We start from the raw sequence: 15,523 nt of genomic DNA on the forward strand, positions 1-15,523 counted from the left end.
GGAAGATTGGAAGAACCAACAATCGCTTCATTGTTTTTATGATTGAAAAAAATGAGAGTTTTACGAACTATATAATAGAATTGACGAAGAGAGAGAGAGAGAGAGAGAGAGAGAGAGAGAGAGAGAGAGAGACCTTTTTTATATTAATAATTATTTTATCTTTTTTGTTTTTTAAATAATGAAAAAATTCATAAATGTTCCCTGTGTAGTGAAATGACGAAAATGCCCTCAGTTATCGGACAAAATTTAACGGAGTTAGCAATAAGGATCAATCCTCAAAAGTTTTGAAAGCACATGGATCATCTATGATGTTTTTAAACCACAGGGAGTAAACTTTAGATCTAGGAAAACCACAGGAACTATTTATGATGTTTTTTCTTTTATTTATTTTTGTTGATATTCTTTTATAATATCAATAATTATATTAAAATTTACAAGGCTATTAGCTTGTAAGAATATGTATCAATTTGTATTTAAGTTCCGATGTATAGAAATATATTAGAATATTGTTATTCTTCAACCAGATATTCAAATATTCTGTTATTATTCAATAATACTATAATAGAATAAAATTCTGAAAAAACATCATTCTAACGAAAAAAACATTCTGACAGAATAAAATTGGTTATATTTACAAATCACGTTAGAATTAAAATTAAATTAATTTAAGATTTTCATATTTTTAAAATTAGGAGAATTATTTATTCCTAAAAATCCAAAATTTTCTTTTTTTAAATATATTTAATTGTCCAAAATACCTTTATTTTGAAATTTGTTATTATATGATACATGTTATCCTAATGTAATATCAACCCTCAGATCATGTCCATTCATTATATTTCATATGTTGGTCCAGATGTGTAATTACGAGCACACAATAGATGCTAGGAACACTTTTATATATATATATATATATATATATATATATATATATATATATATATATATATATATATATATATATATATAATGAGAAAATAAAAGTGTTGTTACAAATCAATTTTCACCTACAATAAAAAAAAAATACACCTACTCATTAATTATTAATCTTTGAATCTTTTGTTTATTTTCCATATTAAACTAATCTTACAATAATTAAAATTCCTTTGTTCGTTCTTCACTGTGACAAATCACTTATATAATTTAAAAATGGTTCCTAACATGTATAAAAACTTGAATGTTGAAATTTTGCATAAAGTAATATAAAACATCATCAATAATATGGAGTTTTAAATCCTTAAATATATACAATTTTTAATGTCAAATTTTTGCATAAAGTAATATAAAAAATACATCATACCATATATAACGTTGGTTTATTGTATTTTATTTAAATGATACAGAGCTAAAAAAAATAATCAAACCAAAAACTCAAAGTAAGAGAATGTTGTTTCTTACATCATTTCAACGCACATGAATATTTTTCCCATTTTTCTTTAAAAAGGAAAACACATACTTATTAAATCCCAACAGAATCCTCAACGCAGTAAAAAAAAAAAAAAAAAAAAAAAAAAAAAAAAAAAAAAAAAAAGAAAAAACAATTTAATACGGCTAAGCTAAAAAACCAATAGTTACAATGTACATAATTTGACAAACCAAAAGAATTTGTAAGTTGTAACCTTAAGGCCTAAGCAAAGCATCTTCATTGATGTTGTAATTTAGTAGAGAGCAAATGACCAAAATGCCATCAAGAAAGCTATCCCACCTGCAACACAAACTAGGTCAAGACGCCTCTCTCTCCTCTCCATCATGTCTTTTCTCTCTCTTCTCTTTTGAATATACTCTTCGTATCTCTCTTTCAGGTCATCACCTCCGCCATTGTACCTTGTGCTCCGCCGCTCAGCCACCGCAAGTCCTTGTAGAACTTCCATACTGGTCTTCCCGCTTAAACACTTGCCATCAATGTCTTGAACAGTTAAACTCATCCCACTCACGTATAACTCCCCGCTGGTTTGCTTAACCCCGCATGTGATCTCTATGTTGCAGTTCACGTAGACGGTATCATATACAGAAATGCCGGAAACCGCCACAAACGCGTAGTTCAACTCTATCTCATCGGTTAACCAGTTCCGTTGAACAGAAACTGGTTTCTTGCTGGATAGATTCATTGCCCGATTCAGGGTTGGGTTTATTAAGATCCAACTCAAGGTCATGTGCTTTTCAAGATTCGATTGCATTACCTGATCATCACTGGAAAACTTCACCACTGATGGGATGAGTTCTTTGGGTTCAAGTAGGTCGATTCGAAACGGCGAGGTTTGGAACCAGTCGCTCGGTGTGGTGTTCGTGGATTCAACCTTGGAGAACATCAGCTCGTCGTTGTATCTGATGTCCACGGAGGAGATGATTTGGGAGGTTTGTGGTAGTGGTGAGGTGGTGGTGAGGCGGTTGGAGGGAGATGGGAAGGATTCGGAGAAGAAAGAACGGTGGCCTGAGGGGAAGTTGGAAATAGCTTGTTTGACTAACGGGTCATCGGTGGAGGGCCAATCGGAAGAACAGATATCTGACCATAGTTTCTCGTCGGAGCAAAGGGATTGTAGAAGCAAAGACGTGCAGCCGGCATTGGCTAGAGATTGACCGTTGAGTCTGGTCAAGATGTGAGTTTGAATGATATCTTGATGGATTTCTGCTATCGCCATGGATTTCCTTCTGAGCTCTAGAATGGCGGAAAGACTAAAAGGGATTTGTGAAATGGCATGTATGTGCCGTGGGGTATATATATCCTTTTTCTAGATAAACAACTTCAACACAAAATTGCAAAATTGTTTCATATGTATGAATATTTTAATCCAATGAGCTTTTGATCTTTGTTACCGATCCAAAACATTCATTCTGTTGTGAGTTTCATCCAAAATGTTTTGAATCAGCCTTTATCGACTATTTTGACCTTTTTATTTTATTTATTTTAATTTTTTATTATAGAAAAAAAAGGAAAAAGAACCCCACCATTTTACTTGATTCCAACATTTAAAACACACATACTCATAAACACTCAAGAACATGTTCACACACTTAAGAACAAACACACACACACAAACACATACACATTGAAGTTTGTGATTAGCGTCTCTAGTGGCTAGTGTTTTGATAAGGGTTTCGTCACCACCATTTTCCATTGTGGTTGAGTTTTCCAGCGGTGTCGTGTGTAGGAAAAAGATGGGTGAGAAAAAAGGAGTAGTGTTGGCGGTGGTGCTCAAACTCGACTTTGTCGGCAAGAGTTCCACAGTGGGATGTTCATAGCGGCGACAATGAGGGTTTTCAGATCAACAATGAGAGAGATAGATCTGAAGTGCTCCAACATAGAGGGCCTTAATCGGAGAAGAAGGACTATAGAGGTAGGCAATGGCGGGAAAACCCTAATCGGAACTAGGCAGCGACAACGAAACCCTAATCAAAGAAGATGAAGGACGATGGTGCCGATGTTGGTTTCTGGCGGTGGTGGTGGTTGATTCTGGCAGTAGTGGTGGAAGATTCTGGCAGTGGTGGTGATTTATAGCCAATTGGTAAAGAGAAAGACAAAAATAGAGTCTATGATGAAGGAAATAGGTGGTATGGGGTGCAGTTTTGGTGGGTTATTAGGGGTAGGTTTTTTTGGTTATTTGTTTTATTTTCATGAAAGTAATAAAAAGAAATTGGAAAAACAAATAGAAAAGGGAAAAAAATATCATTTTAAGTACATTTAATTTTAAATTAAACCAAACTGTCAACAAAATCAAAGTTTTGGACTAGAGGTGCAAGTCCAAAGCTTTTTGGACCAAATGGCAATTTTTGACACACCACAATCACTTTTTTTGCAATTTTGTCTAATTGCAATATAGATCCCTTTACTTTGGCAATATTACATTGTAATCATTTGTGCTATCACAACATGACAACATGATTGGGAAGGTGTTACTTGTTAAAGATAACTCAAAAATGGTTAAAAACAATTAAAAGAAAAATTAAAATAATTTGTACCTAGTATTATGTGATGGTAAAAGCCTATTATGTGTTGGAAATTATCTTTACCTACATACAAATTAAGTGTTAAAATGTGGGCTCATGACTGTAGATATAGATGTTGACCAACACATAGGTGACGTGGGCATCTAATAAGCAATTCCTACATATGTATGTGTTTGTAAAAATAATATTATGTGTTGGTAAAGGTCTCTTATGATTTTGTACGAAGATAATATGGTTGAGGAGGTGTTGGACGACATGGGTGTTCTTTGATCACGTGGAAAATTTGATGTCATGATCCTTAAACGAGTTACTGGCACTTGTTATAAAATGTAACGACCCAACAATCCTTTCATTAACGATGCTAGCTTTCTATTACTCGAATATTAATTGTTGTAAAGTTATTTCGATTCTTAGAGTATAGTGTCAAATAAATTAAATAAAAATGGTGTTATTTAATATCTAAATAAATTAATTGATATTTAAAGGGTGTATAATTTAATTAATGTGTTTTGAGGAAAAATAGGGTAAATATAATTCATTTAAATGGTGTAAATTACGTTGAGGGGCTGAAGTGGGATTAAAAGAAAGTTCGTATGTTAAGTCATATATGGTCATAGAAAAAAACTAGTCCATACTAAATGTTGAGGGGCTTAAATTCAAAATCCGTCAATAACTTCCCTATGGGATGCAATGGATGGGATTTTATGTGCTTCATCCATTCCTTTTGCTTGGGCTACCACTTACTCATCTTCCCCATCTTTCTCCCTTGAGTTGTTATGTCGTGTCCACAGAGGAAGAAAAATAAACATGAGATTGACGCAGGAGGAATCGTGAGGCTAGGGAGGGAGGGTGTCGAGTTTTAGGGGACACGTCGGGTTGTGAAGGATTGAACCCTGATCTGCAAAGTCTTTGGTCTCTTCTTCCACAAGTGATTCTACTTCAATTTCTAGAGATTAGGTTGAAAATGTGAAGCTTTTCTTGTGTATCTTTATTCAATTAATCTCCTACTTCAACTTCAATTCTTATGACTTCTTGTATTGCCGGATTCCAGCCACATTAGGAGCGTTCTCAGCTAGTTCTTGGTATCAAAACTATATTAAAACTCTCCCTTATATGTTGGTAATGGTGCCTGAGAATTGGTTGGAATTGTGAATCAATTGCCTTCCATTTGATGTCATAAATTTTGTTCTTATTATCCCCTCTTCTTGTGGTTTATTATGTTTAATTTTTCAACATATAAGATCAAGTTTTGAACCTCTCTTAGGGTTATCAAAACATCTCCTAAGTATCTTGATATGTGGGTTTTTTATGTGGTTTATTGATAGCAAAATGATGTCAACTTCGAGCTTGAAAAGTCTTTTAATTCTTCGTTGATGTGCCTTGTATTTTTCTTCCCTAAAACAAAATCTTGAAGGCTTAAATAACTATCTTATTTGTCATGTTATTCTTGTTAAAAGTTCATCCAAGAGTCATTCTAGTAGGTGTCTTGATTTGGTGAGTGTATGATTTTATGTTTGGTGTGATAAGGGCATCCTACTTTCAAAATTTTGTGTCATCTCTTTGGTTTTTCCATTAAAGTACTCAGTTGGTGTGTTAACACCTTTATTCAAGACTAATAGTGTGCACGATTGTTTGTTTTCAAGTCCTTGTCTTAATTCTTGAAGTATTTGATGATGTTTGTCAAAAGTTAGAAAGTTAGACAAATTTGATGGCCTGTCTTGCAAGGCTGTAGAAGCTATTATGATCTGAATTAGAGAAAATCACCAAAAGAACAAAGTTGTAGGAAATCGAGTCTAGTATCCAGAAAATACTATATCATCCCATTTGGACCTTTAGATATTGTTTTATGCTCAGCACACTGAACATGGATCAAGTTGGGTGATTCTAAAACTATAATAAAAATAGCATAAACTTAATTGTAATAGTAGCTCTATATGTGTGAAAGTAGTAATCTTGAAAACACATAGCACTATGATTGTTTGTGTTGTATTCGAGGTCTTTGTGATAATCTTAATGGTTCACGATTTTTAAAGTGGTAAATAACAAACATAGGTGAGTCAATCCTTATGGAAATCTAAGTACTTTGTCAGGGAATTTCATATCTTAGATTCATTAGAATGAACCTAGAATGTTATAGGATGCATGTTCTCTATTTGAGTTTGATTTGTATGCTGGGAATGTTGGTATTTGTCTATGATGTGAAGTTTTAGGATGTTTTGCATGTCCGGCTTCATAATATGGTATTTTGAAGCGAAGGGTATGATAGGTTCATGTTAGAAAGAGGGTTTGTGTTGATTGAGATTGATGAATGTTTGTTGTGATTTCTGAAGTTATTTTTCTATGATGATTAGGGCAAAGTATGCTAGTGATAATGAAAGATATTTATGCCCAAGAGTCATTATAGAATGATATTTGGTAATTACATATGATCCTATAAAGTCACACCTTATATAAATTTACTACTAATTGATTATTTATTAGAGTAATTTTTATTATTAATAAATATCAACACTTGTATTCAATTGGAAAAACATTAGTTTATGAAAAAATATATTTTACCAGCATATTGGAAATTATTGTTTCAAAGAAATACGAATAAAAGAGAGCAAAAGAAGTTATATTCATAAGGTATTAATATATAATGTCATGTATTAATAAGTGCGCTAAGTAACCACTTAATTAGGCATGTGTCTACTAGTTAGGAGATTATGTGAAACACACTCCAAGCTTTGACTTCCTTTCCGCAAAACTAGTAAGTTGCTTGAGAGGAGAAGAGCTTACTTGTTGTCTTTAATCTTACACTCCATGCTTGTCATAAAGAGCACAATACTTTCGTTTAATGTAAGGTTTGGCTTTATATATATTGTTATGTATAAAAGGAGGGCATTACTAGTAAGAAAAGGTTGATTTTTGCTCTCTTTCTCTCTTCAAGTATTGCCAATTGCATAGTGAATAAGCCCTCCTTCCATCTCTTCTTGCTTGCAATTAGGTGCTAGATTTGAAGGTTCATAAGTTGTTTCTCCTTAGGCTTTTTTTTATATAATTCTTAACGGCTTAAGAACTGTTGTTAGATTAGGTATCTAAGCCTATAACTATAATTGGTATAAACTAGAGATGATGGTAGCACAGTCTTTTTGGGTTGCCCTCAAACCTAGCAATTGGACAAGATTATTTTGGAGAATGATTTATTATTTGATTAATAAATTAAAATAAATAATTTGTTAATATATTATGAAAATAATATATTAGAAATGGTAATATTTAATTAATAATTAATCAAAAATTATTTAGAATTAATTTTGGGATTAATTAGAAGTGAAGAGGATGTTTGGCTATTTATTGATAGGTGAGGAAAAGGGCTCTAGAACCTCCTTGTAAGAGGTCGGACGAAAACATCTAGGAAGGGACTAGAATTTTTGTCCAAAGGCTCTTGGATGGAGGCTCATGAGTTGCTTGGTCGCCAAGCAAATTGATAAGTTATAAAAAAAACTTGAAGATCGATTAGATCTTTGTAACAGGTATTGCGACGAACACAAAAACAATAAATAACACAAGTGTGGATCAAAATATGTCGAATGATTAGATCAAACAATCCTCAGCAGAGCTCAACTAAGAACTTCCACTGTAGAGGATTTAGGGTTACAAGAACGATAACAATAAACTTGCTGAAATAAATCTCTGATCGTTCTATTCTATCGTTAACCTCTAAGATGCATGCAAGCACCTTTATTTATACTAAACCCTACTAAACTCACGGATGGACAGGCCCATACCGGAGATACAAAATGGACTAGCTAACGAGCCCAATAGACGCAACACTTTATACAAAACACGACCCAACAATCTCCCCCTTTGCGTCAAATTGGAGCGAGACTACTTCTTCTTCTTGCTTGGGCCAGCAGCGGGAACTTTCTTCGTAGTATCAAACAGACGTGAGATTAGCGCCAGGATAGTCTGTCTGAACCGAATATACCATTGAATCATGTCATCAAAGTACTTGACATCATCCGCTGTGTTCTGCTTGCATCTGTGGATGATCCCCAGAACGTGCTCTAAACAGGCAGTGGTGTAGAGGTGTTTGTCAGCCAAGGCGAAAAGACATTTATGTCCTTCATTCCTGGTAAACATGACCGAGTTCCTCTTTGGGTCAATCTTACTCATCTGCATCAGATTAAGATCACTGGCAGAGCCAACAGGAGATATTATAGGTTTCTTCCTAAATACGCTCGCAATCTCCTGATCCATCAGTACAACTTCCATGATGTAGCACACGAGCATCCTCTTGAAATGGTCAATGATCGGACTGTATTCAGCTTCGTTGGTGAGGAGGATGTTGTGCAAGATAATCCAATCATGGGGATTAAGGTTGGGAAGATCTGCAAGGAAAATAGCATGTTCGGTTTTGGCAGATCCCCGAAGTACCTTGAACCGAACGTTGATGAAGTTACCTTCACTGTACGGCTTCAAGACTCGAATGTTGACAATTTTCTGAGCGCTCCAAGTCTGATATTGTGGTTGAGCAACCTTCAGATAGAAATTGATTAAGTCCCGATCAACCTGTGGATGAGGATGAGGGAACTCTGCAACGTTGGAGAAGGCATGAAAGATAAACGCCTTTCGGGTCAGTGGCATGTTGAACTGTGAGTCGACAGTGTTGGAACAATCTAGAGAGATCATAGGTTCCAGCCACAAGATACTCGGTGTGTCAATGGCTTCTTTAATCATCCTCTCGAGAGTCCAAGTAGGAAAAAGAGTTTTCCTACTCTCAAGAAGGTCGTGGGCTTCCTTCTGTTTTCCTTCGGCTTCTTCAGCCTCTCTTGCCACACGAGCACTGATATCAGCCTCTCTGTCTCGACCTTGACGCTTCAATAAGTCGGCGATTGTCACTTTATCTTCATCTTCACTCTCCTCAGCAATCTTTTTGCCTTTGTCTTTCACACCAGAACCAGAGGCTTGGCCTACTGGAGGAGGTTCGGTTGTGTGAGTTGTTGTTGAGGTAGGAGGTGGTTGAGACATTGTTTCCTTCTCTCCCCCTTGTTTCGGAATGGACACGAAATCAAGGAGCCCTTCGATTTTGCTAAGTAGGGCAAGAGCAGGAGCGAGCTTCTCTGCAAGGTCACGCCTCACAGTGTAGTTAAGAATTGGATCATGTGCTTCTAGGATGTTTGAAATTGCAGAGTGGACATCCAAAACACATGATTTTATCACCTCTCTTTCAGATCGAAGAGATTCAATCTCCTGTTGAGAGTGGGAGAGTTGAATGCTCTTGACCTTCAGAGCGGTAGTCTTCCTCGCGAGAGCATCCATGAGAGTGTTCTCTGCAGCCAAATCTTCTTGAAGCTTGGAGAGACGCTCTTCAATGGTTGTGCGAAAAGCTGAGTTGTCGTCAGAAATTGATTCACGGAGAGAAGCAAAGGACTTCAACTCAGTTGTGACTGATGTTGCCAGCTGGTGGACAATAGGTTCCAGCGTAGTCTTGGCAGCGTTGGCACTCTCCTGTAAAGACTTTAACAGGGAAGAGGCATCAGTAAATAGTTTATCGACTTTTTTGGTCGCAGCCTGACAGGCTTTTGTGGAGGCATCGATGGCGGTGGTGGCAGAAGCAAGGGAAGCTTGCTGAGCTTTGGAGAAAGCTTCAACAATTTTCTAAACTGCAGCTTCAGATAGGGATGACTGAGAAGTGGAAGAGGAGGCGATGAGTGAGTCAATTTTGTCATGGAGCTCCTGGAGATGCCTTTTGGTGACAGGAGCGTCGTCATCGTCAACACTTTGTACTTGAAACGGGCTATAGTAGACCGAGTCAAAAGTCATATTCTCCCCGCCAAGGAGTGGTTCTTCTTCCTCTGATGCATGACCAGGAGAAGATGGTGGTGGTGAAGCTGGTGGTTCGGTAGTATGGGTAGGTTCGGGTTGGGTTGTTTGTTTGGGTGTAGGTGTGGGTTCGGGTGCTTGGGTGGTTTCGGGTGCTGGAGTGGATTTTGGTGCGTCAGTATGAACCCCCATATCAGATAAGTTGGCTCTAACATCTGCAGTGGTTGTTGTGGTTTCTTCGGTGAATATTGGTGGTGGTACTGGGATGGAGGTGGATGGTATTTGAGTAATGGAAGTTATGGGGGGAATAGAAATAGGAATGGTTTTAGGTGGAGAGGAAATAGGAGAAGTAGAGACATGAACTTCAGGGGTTGGAGAATGTGGTGGAGTGTTGCCACGTTGAGAGCCTTCAGAATCAGAACTCTCACCCTATAACTCGTTTGAGGAGGAAGCGATAACAACCTTTCGCCTCGGTTGAGTTTTTCTCCTCTTCTGCTGTGGAGACTGAGCAGGCCTAGTGGTTTTCCTTTTCTTTGGAGACGGGCCTTTTGGCCCCTTGGCCACCTGTTTTCCCTTATCAGCCTTCTTGCCTCTTGGAGCAGGCTTGTCGGTGTCATGTATTGATTTCAGCATCTCCGGAGTAAGATCCCTCGGACCCAAACATTTGAACTCCTTGTACGTCCTGATAATCCGGCTATCAGCAGGAACATCTCCATACATGGTTTCCGGGATAGACCCGTTGAAAGGAAACTTTGAAGCGTCCGACACAATGATCTTCGTGGTATCGAAGGTACCAATCGAAGAAATTGGATCACCAGCGACAATGGGGACGTGGTACTTGTCCATCACCCATTTCGTGATAATAGTCCAAAACCTAGCATAAGAGATCTCCGAGTGTCGGGAAGTTGAGGAGAGACTCTGAATAAGTTGTTGCCATAGGACCGACCCATAATCCATGTTGATGCCATTGTAGATTCCATACATGATGGAGAGAAATAAACGATTGGCTCCATCAGACCCGGCACTTCGTTCAGATAAACCCTTGAACAAAACATTGAACATCCCATTCCACTGTGGAGGTAGGCATGATTTCTTGAATTTCGTCACCGTAGTAAGCACCTCCGTGTAGCCCATGTTGTAGAACATGTTGAACAGATGACCCATGGGGATTGATTTCGGATTGACCCTTGAAGAATCTGCGTCAAACCCTAACAGCGAGCAAAACCGCTGCTTTGAAATCGACGCCTTGTGCTGAAAGACATCGAAGAAGATTCTGTCGACGACCTTGTCGTAGTGAGCGGTGGCAAAAATCTATGACAGGAACTCCATTGGAACAGTCTCAACCCTGGAAAGAGCAGGAGCGATTGGAGAAAACTTCAGGCACTCCATGATGGGGAACATGAACGCATCATACGAATGTGGAGTTAAATCGATGATCAAGCTTTGCTGTGGGCGAATGGGCAAAATGTGGGATGTTGCGTGAACTGAGAAGAATCTGTCATTGCTTTGAAGAAAGTGGTGAGGATGATGAACAGTGAAGGGAGAAGAATTTCTGGCTCTCTGGAAATATAGGCACGGTAAAGAGGTAAATGGTGGTTTACACTGCCTTTTATAGTGAGGGTAAAAGAGAGAGAAAAATCTTTCCAAATCTTCGATCGAAAAACGAAGGGTTTTTCGGAGTTGACTGACGCGTGACAGGTGGCTTTGGCGATGATCACGCATGAGAGAGAGTGTCAGGCCCTAATTACACGCCTTCCCATAAGGCGCCGTTTGGAGATGAAACAGTTCCGATTCGCACGCTTTCCCTTTTGCGCCGTTTGAAATCAAGTCGATTGGACTCCCGCCTGAGTCATCATGTCGTCATCTTATCCCTTTAAATTGTAACGGCATCTTTCAAAAATTCGTCCACGTGGATTAAAATCCACCATAATCTTTTATAATAACCAAGCCAATTAAAACCCCTTGAAATTAATGAAACCAGAATTTTGGAAAATCAAAAAGATTTTCGTGCTGAGTGTGTAAAAAATAAGAAGAAATAGAACAACACTTTTTGTGGGATTATGTGATGTCAATAAAGACACGAAACAATGGATCCCGGGCACGAATCTCTTCCTTCAAAGTCAAGAGAGACCTTAAAGTGTTTGTGTGGTTTCCCGTTAATTAACGATCAGACACTTATTAAGAAGTGTTGAAAGGCTTCTTTTAATTAGGCTTATGGGGGTGGCTTTCGCTTCGATTCAGAATTCCTAATCTTGAAATAAGACGGAAATCGAACGAAGTACTTGTGAGACCAGTGTAGTCTGTTGAACAAGTAGGTTTGAGATAATTTAATTTGGCTAGGAAATATATATAAAATCTCAACAAAAATTAAAACTGGATCCCAAGGGAAGAAATGTTATTGGTTTTAACAATTTCATAGGAATCACACAAAAGAAAATTTTGAGATTTCATGGAGGTACGTCCGTCAATTCATTAGTGAAAACTAGAGCAAATTAATTGTTCACCGTCAATTCGTATTGGGTATTGAATTTTGGGTTTCACTTAGCTCGTAGTGGCATGAAACTAAGATCATAAACATAGAAATTGTGTAACCATAAACCTCAGTGGTAATTTCTGAGAATCTCAAGGGTTACGTTGGTGAAACGGAGAAGATGGAGAAATGTAATGGAGATGTTGTAAAGAAACCAAAGTACCTCTACTGTGAAGAGAAGGACCAAGCAGAAAACTCTTATCTCATGTGAGAAGAGAGTTAGGTAGCTCATGATTAGAATAAATATGAGAGCCTAATTGGGAAGACAAGGTTTGTTTGTACCAAGTCATTAAGGCTATTATTCAGAATCAGGTGAGGCTTTGGAAACATACAGCAGCCTGCTTCTAGGGACACTTAGCTAATTAAACGATTTCCCCATAAACGAACACACAAACAAAAAAAAAATTAGAGCCAAAAAGAAAATAAATAACAAAATATTTTTGGAGTTTTTGAATTTATGATAAAAAAATATTTTTGGAATTTTTGATAATAATGAAAAATAAAAAAATTAAGACATAAAAAAAATACAAAAAAAATGTTGGAACCGAACCCGAGCGTTCGGTTTATTTCGGTTGTGAAAAACTTTGGAACCGAACCCGAGCGTTCGGTCTATTTCGGGTGAGAAAAATTTTTGGAACCGAACCCGAACGTTCGGTTTATTTCGGTTGCCAAAGAAAATAGGTTTGAAAAAGAGAAGAACTTTGACAATAAGATAAATGCATTTGGAAAAATTATACATACGATCTATAACCAAGGAAACTACCTTTGAATGATGAGCGAAAAGCAGATTATGCAACCGAACCCGAGCATTCGGTTCATTTCGGTACATTAGTACAAGATCCGAACCCGAACGTTCGGTCTATTTCGCTTCTTACTTTTGATCTTGAGAGGTAATTTTTGGTACTGACTCTGATTCCATCATACCTAGCCCGTGTAAAATTTTGTTGAACGATGCTTCAGGAAGAGCTTTGGTGAAGATGTCAGCCAGTTGATCAGTGGTTCGAACAAAATGAATTTCGAAGTTCCCATCTTCCACATGATCCTTAATGAAGTGATACCTTAGTGCTATGTGCTTAGTCTTGGAGTGTTGCACTGGGTTATGACAAATCCTAATTGCACTTTCAGAGTCACAATATAGTGGGATCTTTTTCATATTGAGTCCATAGTCCCGGAGCTGGCTTTGGATCCAAATCACTTGAGATGTACAGGAGGCAGCTGCGATGTATTCTGCTTCAGCGGTAGACAAAGACACACAAGTCTGTTTCTTTGATTGCCAGCTAACCAACTTCCTGTCAAGGAATTGGCAGCCTCCCGTGGTGCTTTTCCTGTCTAGTCCACAACCTCCAAGGTCTGCGTCGGAGTAGGCTTGAACAAAGAATCCTGAGTTGGATGGATACCATAAGCCTAGAGAGGTAGTTCGCTTGAGATACCGGAGTATGTTCTTCACTGCAAGCATATGAGGTTCACGAGGATTCGCCTGAAATCTAGCACAGTAACAAACAGAGAACATTATATCAGGCCTGCTAGCAGTAAGGTACATCAGAGAGCCGATCATCTGGCGATATAGCGTAATATCAACTGCTGGCTTATCCAAGGATGGAGTGAGCTTGGTGTCGAACGCCATTGGAACTTTAACCTTTGAGTCTCCCATCATTCCGAACTTCGCAAGGAGAGTCTTGGTGTAGGCTTCCTGGTTAATAAAGATGCCTTCGGGTCCCTATCTAATATTTAAACCAAGAAAAAAATTAATCAGACCCATTGAGCTCATTTCAAATTTAGTCTCCATCAGCTTTCTGAATTCAGCCGTTAAGCTAGGATTTGTTGAGCCAAAGATGATGTCATCGACACAGATTTGAACAATCATAAGGTGGTTACCTTCCTTCTTACGAAAGAAGGTCGGGTCAACCGAACCTTGTTTGAATTTGGACATCTTTAAAAACTTGGTTAGCGTTTCATACCAGGCCCTCGGAGCTTGTTTCAGTCCATATACTGCTTTGTCCAAAATATAAAATTGATTGGGGTACCTTTCATTGACGAATCTAGGAGGTTGCTCCACGTACACCGTTTCTTCAAGTTCTCCATTTAGAAATGCGCACTTGACATCCATTTGGTAGACCTCAAAGTTCTTGTGTGCAGCATAGGCAAGAAATATTCTAACGGATTCCAGCCTAGCTACAGGAGCAAAAGTTTCTTCATAGTCGATTCCTTCCTCCTGACAGTATCCTTTCACCACTAGACGAGCTTTGTTTCGTATCACATTGCCTTCCTTGTCCATCTTATTTCTAAAGACCCATTTGAGACCAACAACCGAGGCATCTTGAGGAGATGGAATGAGGCGCCAAACTTTATTCCTTTCGAATTCATTAAGTTCGTCTTGCATAGCTTGAACCCAATCGGAGTGATCAAGAGCAGTGTTAACTGTCTTTGGTTCAACTTTTGAGACGAAGGAGTTAAACATACAGAACTCTACTTTTGAAAATAAGGATGTTTGCTTTGCCTTTAGTTGAGATCGGGTCAGGACCTTTTCAGAGACATTACCGACAACCTGTGAAACAGAATGATCTCTGGTCCATTTGACAAGAGGAGGGTAATTTGGATCATAAGATGGATTCAATTCAGCATTTACCATCTCTTCTAGTTCAGATTGACTATCATCATCATAAATCATATCAGCACTCTCCCCCTCGACAGATAAGCTATCAGGTGTGTCTTGAGTTGCTGGAGCTACAGGAGTTTCGGGTGGTGTCGAGCTTTCGGGTGTTGTAGCACCTTCGGGTACTATAGGACTTTCGGGTACAAAAGGGCTTTCAGGAGCAACTGGAGAATAGTTCTCCCCCTCAACATGTGAGCTGGGCTGTGATGAGGAAGATAGATCCTCCCCCTCAACTGAAGCTTCGTGCTGTGGAGGTTCGTTTGGACTTGATCCTCCTTCATTCATTTGCTTGGCAGCATCTTCGATGAGTTGCTTCAGATGATCTACTTTGTTGTCTGCTGCACTAGCTTCCGAGAGAGTAGCCTTCTCTGGTTCATCGAATAACTCAACAAACTTCTCAAATAGATTTGCTATCGAGGCTGTGACTTGGCCTGTTTGAGAAAAAAATTCTCCAACTGTGTCTTCGGTGGCCTTTAGCTTTTTGACATAGCTATCATCAAAAATCACATAATAAGTTTCTTCTATCTTCCTCGAGCGCTTGTTTAATACCCGGTAGGCTTTCGAAGTGAGAGAATATCCCAGGA

At 38.2% G+C, this 15,523-nt stretch overlaps 1 protein-coding gene across 1 annotated transcript; it reads right to left on the reverse strand.

The window, feature by feature from the left end:
- Nucleotides 1-1,538: 1,538 nt before the first annotated feature.
- On the reverse strand, nucleotides 1,539-2,852 carry LOC111893543 (F-box protein At2g27310). The gene has a single exon (XM_023889622.3). It carries the CDS (start codon nucleotides 2,637-2,639, stop codon nucleotides 1,659-1,661), a length of 981 nt encoding a protein of 326 aa, XP_023745390.1. The 5' UTR covers nucleotides 2,640-2,852; the 3' UTR covers nucleotides 1,539-1,658.
- Nucleotides 2,853-15,523: the final 12,671 nt, after the last annotated feature.

Source organism: Lactuca sativa, chromosome 1 (assembly GCF_002870075.4).
Source record: "Lactuca sativa cultivar Salinas chromosome 1, Lsat_Salinas_v11, whole genome shotgun sequence".
Classification (NCBI taxonomy): Eukaryota; Viridiplantae; Streptophyta; class Magnoliopsida; order Asterales; family Asteraceae; genus Lactuca; species Lactuca sativa.

What these genes read in the sequence shown, in the direction of transcription:
- LOC111893543 (XM_023889622.3), bottom strand. Translation starts at nt 2,639, where the DNA reads ATGGCGATAGCAGAAATCCATCAAGATATCATTCAAACTCACATCTTG.